This window comes from Mesoplodon bidens, assembly GCF_964165515.1.
Source record: "Mesoplodon bidens genome assembly, chromosome: 6".
Lineage (NCBI taxonomy): Eukaryota > Metazoa > Chordata > Mammalia > Artiodactyla > Ziphiidae > Mesoplodon > Mesoplodon bidens.
In genome coordinates, this window is record NC_138162.1 from 76921692 (window position 1) to 76938019 (window position 16328).

The 16328-nt window shown below is 41.0% G+C and overlaps 1 protein-coding gene across 1 annotated transcript in view; it reads right to left on the minus strand.

Annotated features, from left to right (window-relative positions):
- The window catches only part of DOCK8 (dedicator of cytokinesis 8), a 226762-nt gene that overhangs the window by 26799 nt on the left and 183635 nt on the right, over positions 1-16328 (minus strand). The window contains exons 33-39 of the mRNA XM_081236682.1: positions 15480-15567; positions 10751-10847; positions 9231-9365; positions 7774-7926; positions 6555-6713; positions 5812-5912; positions 4548-4740 (exon numbers count right to left, since the gene is read on the minus strand). Of these exons, the coding sequence (XP_081092808.1) occupies positions 4548-4740; positions 5812-5912; positions 6555-6713; positions 7774-7926; positions 9231-9365; positions 10751-10847; positions 15480-15567 (926 nt within the window). The remainder of the gene's footprint in view (positions 1-4547; positions 4741-5811; positions 5913-6554; positions 6714-7773; positions 7927-9230; positions 9366-10750; positions 10848-15479; positions 15568-16328) is intronic.

Below are 16328 nucleotides of genomic sequence, written 5' to 3' on the forward strand. Positions count from 1 at the left end.
ACTCCTTGTTTCACCAGCTGAGTGACCCTCTGAAGTACTTGCTATGACTGACTTGGCTTTTAGGTGAACGGCCATAATATCATATGACAATTGCAAATGAGAAGGTCTTCTTTATGAAATCTTTATGGCAATGCAGCAGTTACTATTCCCCCCCCCAAACATTTTGCTCATTTCTACACACTATTCTTTTACATAAACCATAGTTTAGAGTCTCATAGAGAATGCAGTGATCAGGGCCAGGATTAGGGTGAACAAGGTGAAAACAAAATGTAGGGAACACTCACTCTCAGGGTCCTGTAAGTCGTGACCCTGAACTTTCTTGACCCCAAGAGTGAGTGCTCCCTTAAATTCTGCACTTCATGTGCCTTATTCACCTCACCCCAGTTCTGGCTCTGACAGTGACTCTCATACTTTTGACAGGTCAAGAATCATTTTCTTCAACCTGTCTCATGGATATAGAAGAAATGCATATGGAACATAAAAGAAACTGGAAACCTTTGTAGCTTAGGACTTGCATACAGGTAGCACATTTGCCTTTCCTTTTATGCATACACTCATGGCAGACAGAACTAATTAATTATAGTACTCTTTTCCCTGAAGCTTGGATACGGTCTCAAAATTCTCCTCAGCATGGTACCCCATTCAGTCACTACCAACTGACCAGAGTTGGCTAGTGAAGTAAAATTTGTCTGCCTCTCGTCGGCCTGGCTAGCAAGATCAAGTGACTCATCCTTAGCAGTCAAGGAAGAGAGAGTTATTACAGTCCTGTATCTTCATATCCAAAATTATAAGGTAGTTTTAGGAATATAGGAGGCTTTCAGAACCTTTTGTGGCCAGCCTTTCTTTCAAACCTGGTCTTTCTATTATGATGTTTCCGAATTGGAAATGGTAAAAGGTCCAAGAGATTCAGTTGAAAGAATCTAATAACCCAAGAAACGAATACTATTAGTATTGTATGCAAGTTTCCACATGTAGAGGAATATATTTGCAGTTATGCAGCCTTATTAGCTGTCGTCAGAGGGAAAAGATTCTGGGCAGAATTTCCTGGCTTCAGAATTAGGGAGGTGAAAGTAACAGCAGTTATGTGAGAATGTATCCATATCTACATTTGTGGAATAAATATTGTACTCTGGGGCATAGAATTTCAACGATCTCAGTTCCTTGGAATTCTGTGGCCTCAGAGTTATTTTCCTTGCACAGATTTATTTATCTCCAGTTTATAATTCTTTTCAAAAAAATCAATTTTACTGGAGCAGAACAAGGTTGAAAACTAAAGCACACAGCATTTAAGAAATCAACACCAGACATCTGTAGTTAATGCTGCCCAGAATTCCTTCATCCTTCTATAAAGTATAGCCTCCTGAGAAACCATCCATAACTCCACGTGTGGACCTCAGCTCTGGCTCTGGCTCAGCCAATCATGGCATTCCATGTCTCTGGCCACTATGATTGGTTCAGAGATGAGCATATGACCCCATCAGAACCAATAAGATGCACTGAGACTGTCTCTGCAACTGCTACAAATGAGGGATTTCTCTATTCTCCTGGACTTGAACCTGGGAAGATGTAAACATAAGTATCTCTCAATGAGTGTGGGAAGCCTATGAAGAATGAGGCTGACATAACAGAAAGCAGAGACAGGAAGTGATGATGACACTGAGGTCTGATGACATTGTTTGGACCCCTAGGTCCAGTTTGGCAGGTGCTACTCCAGACTCATCTCTCTCATGCAAGCTGATAAATTCCATTTTTACCTTAGGTCCATCTGGGTTAGGTATTCTGTCACTTGCAAGCACACATTTCCAAAAAGATTTGGTATGTCTCATTTGAGAGAAAAGAGAATTTGTTCATAAGCATCGGCATAATTTGGCTTCTCTTCTGTAGCTGAGAACACCTAACTCACCATGTTCTGTGTATTCTGAAGACCTCATTCTTCACAGTCCCTTCTGCTTCCCCCTCCCGTTCCTCGTCTTTCTGAGCGTTCCATGACCCCCAGGCTGATAAACACTCACAGCATCTTGTACCTCTTTATTACAGCATTTATCATAATTGAAATTGAATAAGAAATGGAAGAATTAGCTGTATGATGCCACTCTCCCTGGCTGGAATGTAAAGTTCATGAGGATGGAATAAGTGCTCAATAAATATCACCTAAAAGAATGAATACGTGGATAAAGATCTATGAAAAAATAGAGCTATATGCTCCCGTGTAGGGACAATGTGGAGTTTTTCTGTTGTTTCTAGAATAACTATTCTACTCACCTTGGCATGACTTACTATAAGCAAATTAAAAAGAATTTATAAGCAATAGTAATGAAACAAGACAAGAGGTTGATATAATTCCACATTAAGTGTTAAACCCAGAGATTTCTGGTAATTGAAAGAGTAGCACTTATAATATTTATCCTTGCTAATATCATATGGCCAAAATAAATTTTACAAAAAAGCAAATATGTCTAAAATCGATTTTTATACCTTTCTTCACTTTTATGTGATTCAAAATCAGATATGATTTTTTAATGTTTTTTGTGTAAGAATTAAATTTTTGGCTTTATAATGAACATTCCTGAATTGAGAATAAAATTTGTTTGCTGAGAATAAAATGATAGAATAAATACTATTGTTACTGAAGACCATAAGAAAGGAGGAATTAGCAGTTTGAGGCAATACCCAGATTGCCTGGTGAACAGTATTCAGGAAATCAGAAGCTCCTGGCTCTACCAGCAACCATTTTTATGCCTTACTCTATAAGCCTGGGAAAGCTACTTTAAACTGTCCTCTCTTTCTGGTTCACACAGCATCACAGAATTGTGTTGAAGAGCAACAATGAGAACAGAGTCTTTTATAAAATCAGTCATGAAAATTCAAACAAGAATAATCCAAACACTTGTAAATGACTTTGTGAGTCTGGCTTGAAAAGGGCTCTCTTACTGTACTATATTGTTACAGGTTTCAGGGATTGTCATTTCTACAGATTATGCCTCTAAAAGTACTCGTAAAATTTTCTGTTTCCTCTAAAGACTGTTTTAAACTACTCAGCCAAAACAGTCCAAGTGGCCACTGAGCATCCCAGCCTGAACCAATTTTCAGGCCTAGCAGACAATTTCCCTCTGCTAACTATGGGTAATATTCAGCTCATCCTAAGACAGTATTGATTCAGCCCTTTTTTTTCCCTTCCCAGGTCAATTTGGTTCTTTCTTTCTTTTTTTTAAAATAGATTTATTTTATTTATTTATTTATTTTTGGCTGCATTGGGTCTTCGTTGCTGTGTGCGGGCTTTCTCTAGTTGCAGCGAGGGGGCTACTCTCTGTTGAGGTGAGCTTCAAGTTGAGGTGAGCCTCAAATTGTGGTGGCTTCTCTTGTTGCGGAGCACGGGCTCTAGGTGCGCGGGCTTCAGCAGTTGTGGCTTGCGGGCTCGAGAATGCAGGCTCAGTAGTTGTGGCACATGGGCTTAGTTGCTCTGTGGCATGATCTTCCCGGACCAGGGGTCGAACCCGTGTGCCCTGCATTGGCAGGCGGATTCTTAACCACTGCACCACCAGGGAAGTCCCAATTTGGTTCTTTCTTGATTTTAGATTAGCGAGGAGGATGTTACAGAGTTGAGGAGTGTAATCAAAGGAATGGGCCCTGAAGGAAATAATTTCTCCAATATTTAGAAAAAATACTTTCACAGTTGTCAGTATACTGTGCCAACTACAAGTCTTTGAGAAAGGGTTTAAATAACCTTAGAAAAGTTGCTCTCTCAGTTTATCTGTGAAGTGGGAGTAATAATACCTTCTCTATCTGTCTGTTTCACTGGTTTATGGGGAAGGTCAAATGAAATCATGGACGTGAAAGTGTTTGGGAATGTCTAAAGTGCCTATCGACTCTACATTTATTATAAACAATAATTTTTGGGGGGCTTCCCTGATGGCGCAGTGGTTGGGAATCCACCTGCCAATGCAGGGGACACAGGTTCGAGCCCTGGTCTGGGAGGATCCCACGTGCCGCAGAGCAAATAAGCCCATGCGCCACAACTACTGAGCCTGCGCTCTACAGCCTGTGAGCCACAACTACTGAGCCCACGTGCCACAACTACTGAAGCCCACGTGCCTAGAGCCCGTGCTCCACAACAAGAGAAGCCACTGCAATGAGAAGCCCGCGCACCGCAACAAGGAGTAGCCCCCGCTCACCACATCTGGAGAAAGCCGGCGCACAGCAACGAAGACCCAACACAGCCAAAAATAAAAACAAATAAATAAATTTAAAAAAAAAATTTTTTTAAACCCAAGATGGTAAAGCAATTAGAAGAGGCAAATTTAATACACTAAAGCAGGGTTTTTCAACCTTGGCATTATTGATGTTTGGGGACAGATAATTCTTTGTGGTGGGAGCTATCCTATGCATTGTAGGGTGTTCAGCAGCATCCCTGGTTTATACCTATTAAGTGTCAGTAGCATCCACCTTCCCACCCTCAGTTGTAACAACCTAAAATGTCTTCAGAGACTGTCAAATGCCCCCAGTTGAGAATCAATGTGCTAAAGGAAAAGCTAAACTTGTCCCCCCACCTGAAAGTTGACGCTGCCCACGGGCAGGTAGCTGTGGTCCTCCAACATGCTCAGATATTCAGCCACTAAGGCAGCTGCGTGCACCAGGCACATGGCAGCCTCTGTGTAGCACTTCCTCTTGGTGTGCTTCTCCGCCATGTTCTGGAGCCAGGTCAGCCGCAGATCAGGAGATGTCTGATAACTCTTGGCAATTCTAAAGATGGGTTGAGAAAATTTCAAGGACAACGGGTTAGTGACAGTGTTTTTCTATTGTGCATGGCCACTTTTTTTCCCGTTAAGGGTTTTGCCTACATGTTCAGAGAATGAGAGAAAAGGCAAACATCTATCAGTCCAGCTTTTTTCATTCCATGTTTGGGGTGTGCAGGATGCCAAGAATGCTATGATTTAGTTAAAGATTTATGGGGGGAAAAATACCTGATAAAATGATGTCTATTTGAATGGAGCTCTAGCAATTTTCTTCTTTTCTCGCAAAAAAATAACAGAAGACAAAAGTACTATCCTTGGGCTTCCCTGGTGGCACAGTGGTTAAGAATCCGCCTGCCAATGCAGGGGACATGGATTTGAGCCCTGGTCTGGGAAGATTCCACATGCCGCGGAGCAACTAAGCCCGTGCACCGCAACTACTGAGCCTGCACTCTAGAGCCCGCGTGCCACAACTACTGAAACCCGCGTGCCTAGAGTCCGTGCTCCGCAAGAAGAGAAGCCACTGCGATGAGAAGCCCGCGCACTGCAACAAAGAGTAGCCCCCGCTCGCCACAACTAGAGAAAGCCCACGTGCAGCAACGAAGACCCAACGCAGCCAAAAAAAAAAAAAGTACTATCCTTCTTATGACATCACATCAGAACAATTTTGCCTTTGTAAGTAGTTTCTCCTAAAACAAGGACTATAAGACAAAAATTTAAATGACAGAGTAAAATATGATTTCTAAATAAAACTTACATGTATGTCTGAATATAAGTGGAAAAACATTTCAGAAATAATTCACGTATCAGTTGATATTCTTTTCTCTCATTCTATGGTAAGTAGAAAATAATTTCAAAAAATAAGTAACCTCCCTTTAAATTAGGGAGATCTTTCTGAAAACGTGTACATGAATCAACACCCTCTGAATGGTGATTTTCTACCAATTTCTAAGTACAGTTTTGCATGTCAGCCAAAACAGTGTACCCACATTTCCTGTGACTGTTATATTCATAAGAACTTCATAGTGACAAACCCTAGATCCTTAAGTGACACCCTTTTGATTTTACCAGAAAAGTTTACCTGTACATGAGATCCATAAGCATCTCAGGATCTTCCTGAAATTCCCTCATTTTCACTGTGTCGTATAAGATGCTATTCAGATTGCAGAGAAGTTCTTCCACCTGCAAAAAAAAAGTGTACGCCCCAAACAGTCTCAGCTTTGTAGTCCATGGTAACAAGTTAGGATGCATTGAAAGTCCAAGGGGCAGACATGGACAGGCTTCACTAAGAGAGGAGAGAGCACAGGTGAGGGGAGTCTAGACTGGATCCTCTCTGACCTCACCTTTGCAGGTCCAGGTACTTCCGAGGCCCAGATGTGACTTGGCCCTTGGGATCCATGAATTAGTCCTGAAATCGTTATACTATCTTCCCTCTCCAACACCTTTTTGGCTAAATTAGTTTGAACTAGTTTCAGTTATCTGCAACCTGAAAGCCCTCAACTGTACTCTGGAACATCAGAGCTTTTTATACCAAGTAGGAGGCAGCTTAGGACCTCAGCTTAGATTCCATCTAATATATATCATAATACGTTATATAATTATCTGTATCATATGACATCATTATAATATATATATTTCACAAAAATTATATAATCTGTAACTATATGTTATGTAATATATGGAATTATATATTACATACATATATACATGCATATATATATGTATGTATAAGTATGTATATGTGTGTGTGTGTATACACACATACATACACACACACGAGTTTATAGCTGGCTGATCACAGACAAGCCATGCTCTTCAGTCTACCTGCATGGGGAAAGGAGTGGTCTGCATGTCTGTGTCCTCTTCCGCATAGGCCAGAATTGTCCTCAAGGATCTTCTCAGGTACTCCTCATTAAAGTCTGGTGCTTTTCCCACCAAAGATGCCAGAGACATGGTTACTTGCATCTTTACTCTTGCAAAGTTCTGAGTCAGGAAAAAATAATGATGGAACAAATAAGAGGCACTCAGCTAGTAGATAACTGAAGGCAGTAGAGCCAGATACCAATAACTCTCTGGTGTTTCTTTAACCCAGTCTCAATTATTTCCTTTTTTTCCCAATGAAATATGAGCTATACTTTGCTCAAGACTCATACTGTTGTTTAACTGGTTTAAATGGCTATTGCCCTGACATAAATCTGTTAGTTCCCTTTAAATTTTCATTGAGGACCTGGCCAGCTCCGTGCAGCAAGGCTGGAAGGTTCCTACAGAGTTGGGTCACAGGATATCTCCCTTTGTGTCAAGATTCCTCTTCTTGGAACTTTATTTAAACTGCAAGGAGGAACAGGATCTATATGGGCAAGATTTCTGAGATTTCTGGATTCTGGGTAGGCAGCAACTTTGTTTCTCCTTTCCTTCTAGGCCCATGGAAAACTATGGCTATTCCAAGGGCCTCTGGCCTCTGAGGAATGACCTAAAGGCTTTTAAATAGTTATACTTAATACATTCTGAGGGCCCTGCCTTTCTTCCATGGGCCAAGTTATCTTTTCATATCAGTTGAGCATGTTCATTAACATGACTACAAATGTAAATTCCAAAAGAACATACTAAAATCTAGACAAACTAAGACTGTGCTGTAATAAAGCTGAATTCCAAAGGCTGCTAAGCTTCAATTAACACTCAGGTGTAGATGATAGCAATCATTTCAAATTCTCTTCCATGGGTCATTCTGGTACCAATCAGATTTTAGAAACAGGACAAACTCTTCTGGAGTCCTAATTCTGTTGTATTTTTTTTCCCACAGACGACAACCTTGAATCTACACATATTTGTTCATTTCTTATTGAAACACATGGATGGAAACCACTGCATTCATCAATCTTAATAATTTACTTCTAGAAGCAAAGTCAAACAAAAGCTGCTATCCATCTACATGCCCAACTGTTTCCTTCCCACGTAGCAGAAGTCACTGCAATAGTGCACACTTTTCCTCCCCCAGGGCTTTGCATTGACTCTCTGCTGATCCTGGGTTGCCCTGGGTGCTTACGCTGGTGGCTCCAAAGCTGAACCTCATGAGGAGGTAGAGAGTGGCGCAGGCTTGGCCCCGGGCGACGTCCATGCTGCTGCTGCAGTGATGCAGCACTCGCTGACACAGGTCCGCGCACTGCTCCACTTCCTCCTCAAACAGTAAGTCGCCGAACTAGGAGAGACACAGGGGCCATAAGACGTCACTTGGCACGATCGTACACTTTCTGGACTGGATGCCTGTTGAAATATGGAAATGGCTGCTTGGACAAGCAAAAAGCCCACAAGAATTAATGCGTTGCTCCATAAAGATGATGAGTTACTTGAATCAGAAGATGAAGTGGGGCTTCCCTGGTGGTGCAGTGGTTGCAAGTCCGCCTGCCAATGCAGGGGACACGGGTTCGTGCCCCAGTCTGGGAAGATCCCACATGCCACGGAGCGGCTAGGCCCGTGAGCCATGGCCGCTGAGCCTGCGTGTCTGGAGCCTGCGCGTCTGGAGCCTGTGCTCCGCAACGGGAGAGGCCACAACAGTGAGAGGCCCGCGTACCGCAAAAAAAAAAAAAAAAAAAAAAAAAAGAAGATGAAGTGAAACAACGGAGTCGACTTAAGAGCTCCTTATGAGCTGTTCAGCTAAGATCAGGGCTGCGTAATTAGCTGCATGGTTAGCCAGGCTGCCTTCCCTGCTGAAGTCCCAACTCTGAAGGAATTAGCCTGAGTTTACTGGGTTCCCTGGAAATTACTGGTGACTAAGAAAAAGCAAATGATCCTGACGGGTGAGAGCAGAGGGATTCCACTTTATTTTCTTTTTCTTTCCCACCCCCCCTCCACGGCCACGCTGCACGGCTTGCAGATCTTAGTTCCCCGGCCAGGGATCGAACCTGTACCCCCTGCAGTGGAAGCGCAGAGTCTTAACCACTGGACCTCCAGGGAAAGTCCCGGGATTCCACTTTCTAAATGTAAAAGATCCCAGATAGAAGGCATCAACCGAGATTTTCAATAAAGGGGGAGATAGGAATCTGCAATAGACTGTTTTACCTCAGGAAAATCTATATTCTTCAGGCTATGAGAAATGTATTGCTAAACCTTCTGCATTTTATGACATGACATTTTGTAAGATTTATGAATGGGAGTCATGTATAGGAACTGAATCTCACTCAGATAAGTTACTAAAGAAAAAGGGTGAAAAACAAAGTTGCTCAACTGATTTCCACTCTCATGTCTTCAGTGAGTGGCCATTTCAAATTTCTATAGTTGGGTCCACATTTCTAGTGTGAGAGGCACTGTTTTTCCTCTTCATGGTGAGTGCTGTAGAATCAGTGTACCTGCTTCCTTCCTAATGAGACTTAAGACTTTTACCGCAGTGTCACTTAACACAGTGGTCTGTGGGTTTTGGTACACCTGAAGCAAGAAACGTGAAGCTAGATTGATGAGAATCTTAACTCTTAATTAAGAGTAAGAAAGCAAGTGTCCCATGCTTACCTTGGCAATGAGAGCACGGAGTGTCGCAAAGCAGTGAGTCAGGTAGGTGGTGCTCTGATCACAGCTCAGAGAATTCACCAGGACCCTTAGCACGCCTCCCAGCAGGCTGTCTTTACAGTCCAGAGCCGAGCTTGCCTGGGGGAACAGAACAGCATCAATGAATCCCTGTGCTGTGCCCATGAACTGAGGGGGAAGACACAGGTGGGTGCTCTTGGCAATTAGCACAGTGATGCTGATGTTTCATCTCTCTCCGTCTATGATCTTAAGGGTTTGGGAAAGCACCCCGTATATCGTCCACTACCAGGTGAGCTGAAGACCTATTTCCACATGACTTTATTCCAAAACTCCCAATTGATTTGGGATGTATGCCTAATTCTGGGCTGCTAAACCAAGTTATAAGGTAAACCTTCCCCCAATCCTGGGCAACAGCTTTTGGAAAGTTCTTTCCTTGTATACAAGGCACAGCTTTTCTTATGGGCTTTCAAACCACAATTGTGGGCTTCCCATTACACTAGGGGCTGCTTGTGGCAGTGATGTTTCTAAATAGAAGCTTATTTATCAGCTGCAGCAGGACTAATGCCCCCCAAAACAATGATAAATAAGTTTCAGCTTCCTTTGAAAACTGCAAATACATTTTGAGGACTGGGTTTAAGAATATAGCACTCAAAGCAGTATTGTATAAAGATATAATCAACATGATGCCAAGTATTTGATACCAAGTATTTATCAAAGGTATCATATATTTTTGGTCTTTATTTTTGTACAATAATCACTTTTTAAAAGATAACTTAAAAGTTGGATTACTAACTTCAACTATGTTTCGACAATATTTCTTCTTCTAGCCCTCTAATAAATGATTTTTCATTGGAAACATGTAAGGACTCATTTTTCAGGTTAACTAAAAACCCATTATCACCTAGATGTCTTGAGAATTTCTGGAAGCATTCACTCAGAAAACGAAATTAGTATGGTGAATTGTATTACTATAAAATTCACATTGATATAACACTTTTCTACAGCAGGGATGGCAAATTCATGGCACAAATGATTTTTCTTCACTAATTTGTGTCCAAAACAGACATCATTAATCACACTTAGCACTCCTTTTACCTAGCCCAGTCATAATCTTAGCTCCCATACAGACATCAACTATAATTCAAATGGAGTTGACCTATCAATAAAACCCCTACCACCCCTATTCTAGATACTGAACTATAAGCCCACCACCCACATTATAAACTTTGCACATGCGCAGGCAGATTTAACTACGAGAGTCAGTCTGTCAAGCACCTAACTCTTTCCAAGCAAGCTTCAAGTCAATGAATCCAGAAGGATGTTTGGTAAGTATCTCTGGAATTTGTAAGGTGGACACTATTGTAAATGGTAAACTTCCCAACTTCATTTAAACAAAAAGCATTTCATATCACGTTTATTTCTTTCACAATTTTCTATAAAGAATTCCTTATTAAATTCTAGTAAACATATTCATGTTGAATAGATCAGTTGTTTGTTGTCCTCACCTGGATAATGTTTTCCTGCATATCCAGGATGATTAAATTTGCTTCGGTAGCTAGATTGCCACTGATCAAGGCTTCTTGATCTAACTCTGCTTTTGTTCTAAGGAACAAAAAGAGGTCAAATTAAAGTGCATATCAAATCGGGCCATTTCCCAATGATGGTAATCTATATTCCAAGTGTAAGGAAATCTTCTGAAGAGTCAATCTTGAAGTGAAAACAAAGCAGCTGGTTCCTGGTAACTAAGGAATATAGGTGCCTTCTGTAATTGGTGTCTGGTTAAAAAGGCTTCCTAGGTAAAGTCTCCAGGTCATCCCCATCGCCCCTATTATGAATAATTATGACAATTATAAAAATAACAGAAGGGGTAAAAAAGCAATTATTGGTTATTACTAGCAATTAGGTCAGCCAATCAGATTGGTGCTTAAAGCTTCAGGGTCATTCTTGCATTTCACCCATAAGAACCATCTCCTGATCTGAGCCAAAAAGCCTCAGCAACAAGCTAGAGGAGGTGAGACTGGGTGTGATGTGAATTTGGCTAATCGCGATGCTGCTTGATTAGGAAAGGATGATGTTTCAGAACTGGGTCAGGGAAGAGTCAGTGTCTTGACTTTCCAAAGACTGCCTTGGGGTTGCACAGTCAAGTATGGGCCTTTTGTCCTTTTCCAGTGGGAAGAAAGGTTGCATTCCTGTGCGGCAGGCCATCTAACATCCTGCTGGACGTCAGTGGTTATTACCCACGAGGGAATGGGAAATTACCTGGTGCTGCTTCTCTATTAGGTTCCTTTTTAAAGAATCAGAACATTTTATGCATTAATTTATCCATTCTCATAAAATCCAAGTGAAGCTGGAAAGAGACATTTTGTATCTTCTAAATATAGTGGCCAGGAAAGGAAAGTGTGAAGAATTAACTTTCCCAAGATGTCCCAGTGGCCAACGTGTTGCCATAGGGGTTGGGGCATCCTGATATGAGCTCAAAACTCTTGGTCCAGGATAATCACTTAGCTGTGCTTGAGTCCCCTTCACCCAATGATGGGGGCATTGCTATGGCTTACATACCATCAAGGGCTCAGAATAAATATTTCCCTGCATAATTTTATTTATTTATTTTATTTTAATTTAATTTTAATTTTTACTTTTGGTTGTGTTGGGTCTTCACTGCTCTGGGTGGGCTTGCTCTAGTTGTGGTGAGCGGGGGCTACTCTTTGTTGCAGTGCACCGGCTTCTCATTGTGGTGGCTTCTCTTGTTGTGGAGCATGGGCTCTAGGTGTGCGGGCTTCAGTAATTGTGGTGTGTGGGCTCAGTAGTTGTGGCTCGCAGGCTCTAGAGCGCAGGCTCAGTAGTTGTGGCCCACGGGCTTAGCTGCTCCTCGGCACATGGGATCTTCCCAGACCAGGGATCAAACTCGTGTCCCTTGCATTGGCAAGCGGATTCTTATCTGCTGCGCCACCAGGGAAGTCCCTTCCCTGCGTTTTAAATGTTTTCACTATGGAGAACAGTATGGAGGTTCCTTAAAAGACTAAAAATAGAACTACCATATGACCCAGCAATCCCACTACTGGGCATATACCCTGAGAAAGCCATAATTCAAAGAGTCATGTACCACAATGTTCATTGCAGCTCTGTTTACAATAGCCAGGACATGGAAGCAACCTAGGTGTCTATCAACAGATGAATGGATAAAGAAGATGTGGCACATATATACAATGGGATATTACTCAGCCATAAAAAGAAACAAAATTGAGTTATTTGTAGTGAGGTGGATGGACCTAGAGACTGTCATACAGAGTGAAGTAAGTCAGAAAGAGAAAAACAAATACTGTATGCTAACACATATATATGGAATCTAAAAAAAAAAAAAAAGGTCATGAAGAACCTAGGGGCAGGATGGGAATAAAGATGCAGACCTACTAGAGAATGGACTTGAGGACACGGGGAGGGGGAAGGGTAAGGTGGGACAAAGTGAGAGAGTGGCACGGACATATGTACACTACCAAATGTAAAACCGATAGCTAGTGGGAAGCAGCCGCATAGCACAGGGAGATCAACTTGGTGCTTTGTGACCACCTAGAGGGGTGGGATAGGGAGGGTGGGAGGGAGGGAGACACAAGAGGGAAGAGATATGGGGATATATGTATATGTATAACTGATTCACTTTGTTATAAAGCAGAAACTAACACACCATTGTAACGCAATTATACTCCAATAAAGATGTTAAAAAATTTTTTTTAATTAAAAAAAAATGTTTTCACACTTAGGATAGGCTCTGTGGTCCAAAGCTGCTCTACATTTTTTCCTCATTCTCCAGATGATAATATTTGGATAAAATAAGTGAAATTTAAAAGCCACTTTTTATTAATTTACTGGAGGTTTAGATTTAGAGCAAAGCTATCCAAAAGAAACATAATGGGGGCCACATGTGTCATTTTCTACTTTGTAGTAGCCACACCAGAAAAAGCAAAAAGAAACAGGTGAAATTAATGTTAGTATATTTTATTTAACCCAGTATATCAAAAAATGGTCAATGTATAATCACAATAAAACTTACTAATGAGATATTTTACATTCTTTTATTTGTGCTAAGTTCAAAATCTGGCATGTATTTTTCACTTATAGTACTACCTTGGCTATTGTACTGGACAGTGCAGATCTAGAGTGACCTAATCTGGATTTTTTTTTCCAAATTTTTTAATTGTGGTAAAATACACATAATACAAAATTTACCACCTTAACCATTTTTAAGTGTACAGTTAAGTACATTCATATTTGTTGTGCAACCATCACCACTACTAATTTGATTTTTAAAAAGCCATTTTTTTAAAACGATGGTTCTCAAATTTGACTACACAAGAAACACCTAGGGAGTTTCACCACATACTGATTTCTGGGTCCTGCAGCTGGAGATTCCAAACTAACTGTCCTGGGGTACACCTGGGCACTGGGAGATTTTAAAAGCTCCCCAGGTGATTTTAATGTACAGCCCAGGTTGAAAATGACTGCTGTAAAAAAAACAGAGCCAAAATAATTGAAAAGTGATCTGAAAGAAAAAGGTGAAAGACACCACTATTATAATTACAAAAGTTTTCCAAATAGCTTAATTTAGCACTTACAATTTTACTATGTTTTCTCTTTTTAAAAAATCACCCCTGAAGATGATCAGAGGAGAATCATTAGCTCTGATTATGAGCAGTCCATCCCGTAGCTCAGGGCTGAGACTTGACCTGGAGGGCTTTGGTGCACCCTGCATGGAATGTCTCGGTATTGTGTTGTTTCTGCAGCAAAAGGGAAAGGTTTCCCCACACATCCACTCACACAGCCCAGGCAAACATGCTTTGTTAGGCTCTTCTTTTAATCTCATGGCCTAACCACCCAAGCAGTTCTGTGGCAACTAACTACATACAATATTTCTTTAATTTTTGGGGGATGGGGGGCGGGTTTCATTGCCTGAACTAGAACTTATGCACTCTCAGAACCAATATCTTATAAATCAGTTCAGGGAACTTAGAACAAGCATAAAATACCCAAACCAAATGGATACTATTCATAAGACCAGCAACTGGGCTGTGCAGGTAACACATACAATAAAAATATTTACCTCCTTAATGTTTTAAAATAAATTTGACTCCCAAAAGTCCCATAAGTGAGCCAGAATGATTCATTCTTGTGGTAACAACCAAGATAGTAACATATTTATTTACAAAACAACATTGCTACTCACATCTGCCCCATCTCCCACCCCTCCTTATGATGGGTGCTTTATACACCATGGGGATCCCCTACCTATGCCTTGTCAAGTGTGTGTGTGGGGGGGGGGGTCTTTAGCCATATAATGTTTTGCCAGTGAACCCTAGGATTCATTAGGCTACCTGTTGCTAAGAGGAGCAGCTGATATGTGCTATCTATGCAATTTCATTTTAGCACTCATATGTCCAAATTGTTGCACATATAGCTATATGTATATAGCATATATTGCAATCCAAGTAGGATTTTTCTTCTTTCATTTCCTTTTAGCATTGTTTTCTGATAATACATCATAATACACATCCATTGTAGGACACACAGCAAAGTATAAAAAGGAAAACATCATTTACACATATTCTTAACACCCAAAGAAAACCATGGTTAATGTTTTGGTAAATTTCCTTCCAGTCTTTTAAAAATGTATTTACTATGTGTAGCTGGAGATTTAAGATTATACTCTAAAAACAAGTATCTGTTCTGCTTTGTTCACTTAACATTACATCATAAGCATTTCCCATATCATTAAAATGATTTGAAAACATTTAAATGCCAATCTAATATTTCATTCCATATTTCCCTATTCTTAAGCATTAAGAATGTTCCAGTTTTTTTCACAACTTTATGTAATGCTGACATAAATGTCCCTGAATATACATCTTTGTACACACTCCTGGAGTGTAAATATGGATTGAAATGATGTGGTCCTGGGTACCCTGTCCTGCCTTATCAGCAGCTTTTCTTAAGCTAGCTGAGATTGCTAAATATTAGTTTTCTTTAAATGCTTATCAGTGTGATAAATGTTTAAGGGCTGGAAATCATAACTCTTTATACCTTTGATTATCCTGGGTCCCTGGATGAACTGAATTTACACAGATAATGATGTTTCATTTTCTTACCCTTGGAAGGATGTAGTTGTTTCAGTAATACAAGTAGCCTGGGAAAAATAGTTTTGAACTTTAGGTAAAAGTAGCACAAAGTTGCTGAGTGACTTACTTATCTAGCTTCTCATTAGCTTGCCGCCAATGTGTCTGCTCTTTCCTCCATCTCAAATTTTCATTTAGGCCTGGAAATCGGTCATTCCCTAGGAGTTAAGAAATGCATGACAGGAATTTGATTAGCAGTAGCAAGATAGCCAGAAGTTCCGTAACAAGCTCAACTGAGAGGACTCAGCATCACTTCTCTGGCTAATTGGAATCCATGCTGGGTGCTGGTGGGAGACAAAGCCCACAACCAAGTCTGGGCTGACCTGCTCTTTGATTGACAGGCTAGAGCTTAGAAGAACACCTGCCCTTCTGGAGTGTCAGCAAGCACATTTCTCATGAACACAGGGTTCCGGTGAAATTGGGGGTTCTCCCTGAATTATTGAAAAGGAGAGTGTTTGTGTTGAATGAGGGTGTCCAACCACCACTGAAAAAGCTCGTCTCCTTCCAAGTTCCCTACCATGGTGTCTCACTGCTGAAGGAGCTGTCACTCTGTTTTTCTTGAGCACAGTGAATAAGACTGAGGGTGCCTGAACATTTCACTCTATCCTACAGAGAAGAGCTCAGCTTTTTGGAGATCATTCCTAATGTGGTGAGATCCCTGGAGGACTGGAACACTCTGAGACCGTTGTGAGGATTGTATCCATTCTAATAGTGCCCTGCATGATTTGAGAAGATGATCTTGGAACCAGAACTATCCAGTAGAACTATCTACAAAGACTATTCAAATATCCCAGGGAGAAGTGTCAGCCTTGAGGGAGACACCATTAATCTCATCCTATGACTCACATTCTTGGACAGGACCTTTTACCACCAACAAGTTTGAAACAGAAGATGCCATTTGAGGACATTTCCAGGGTTC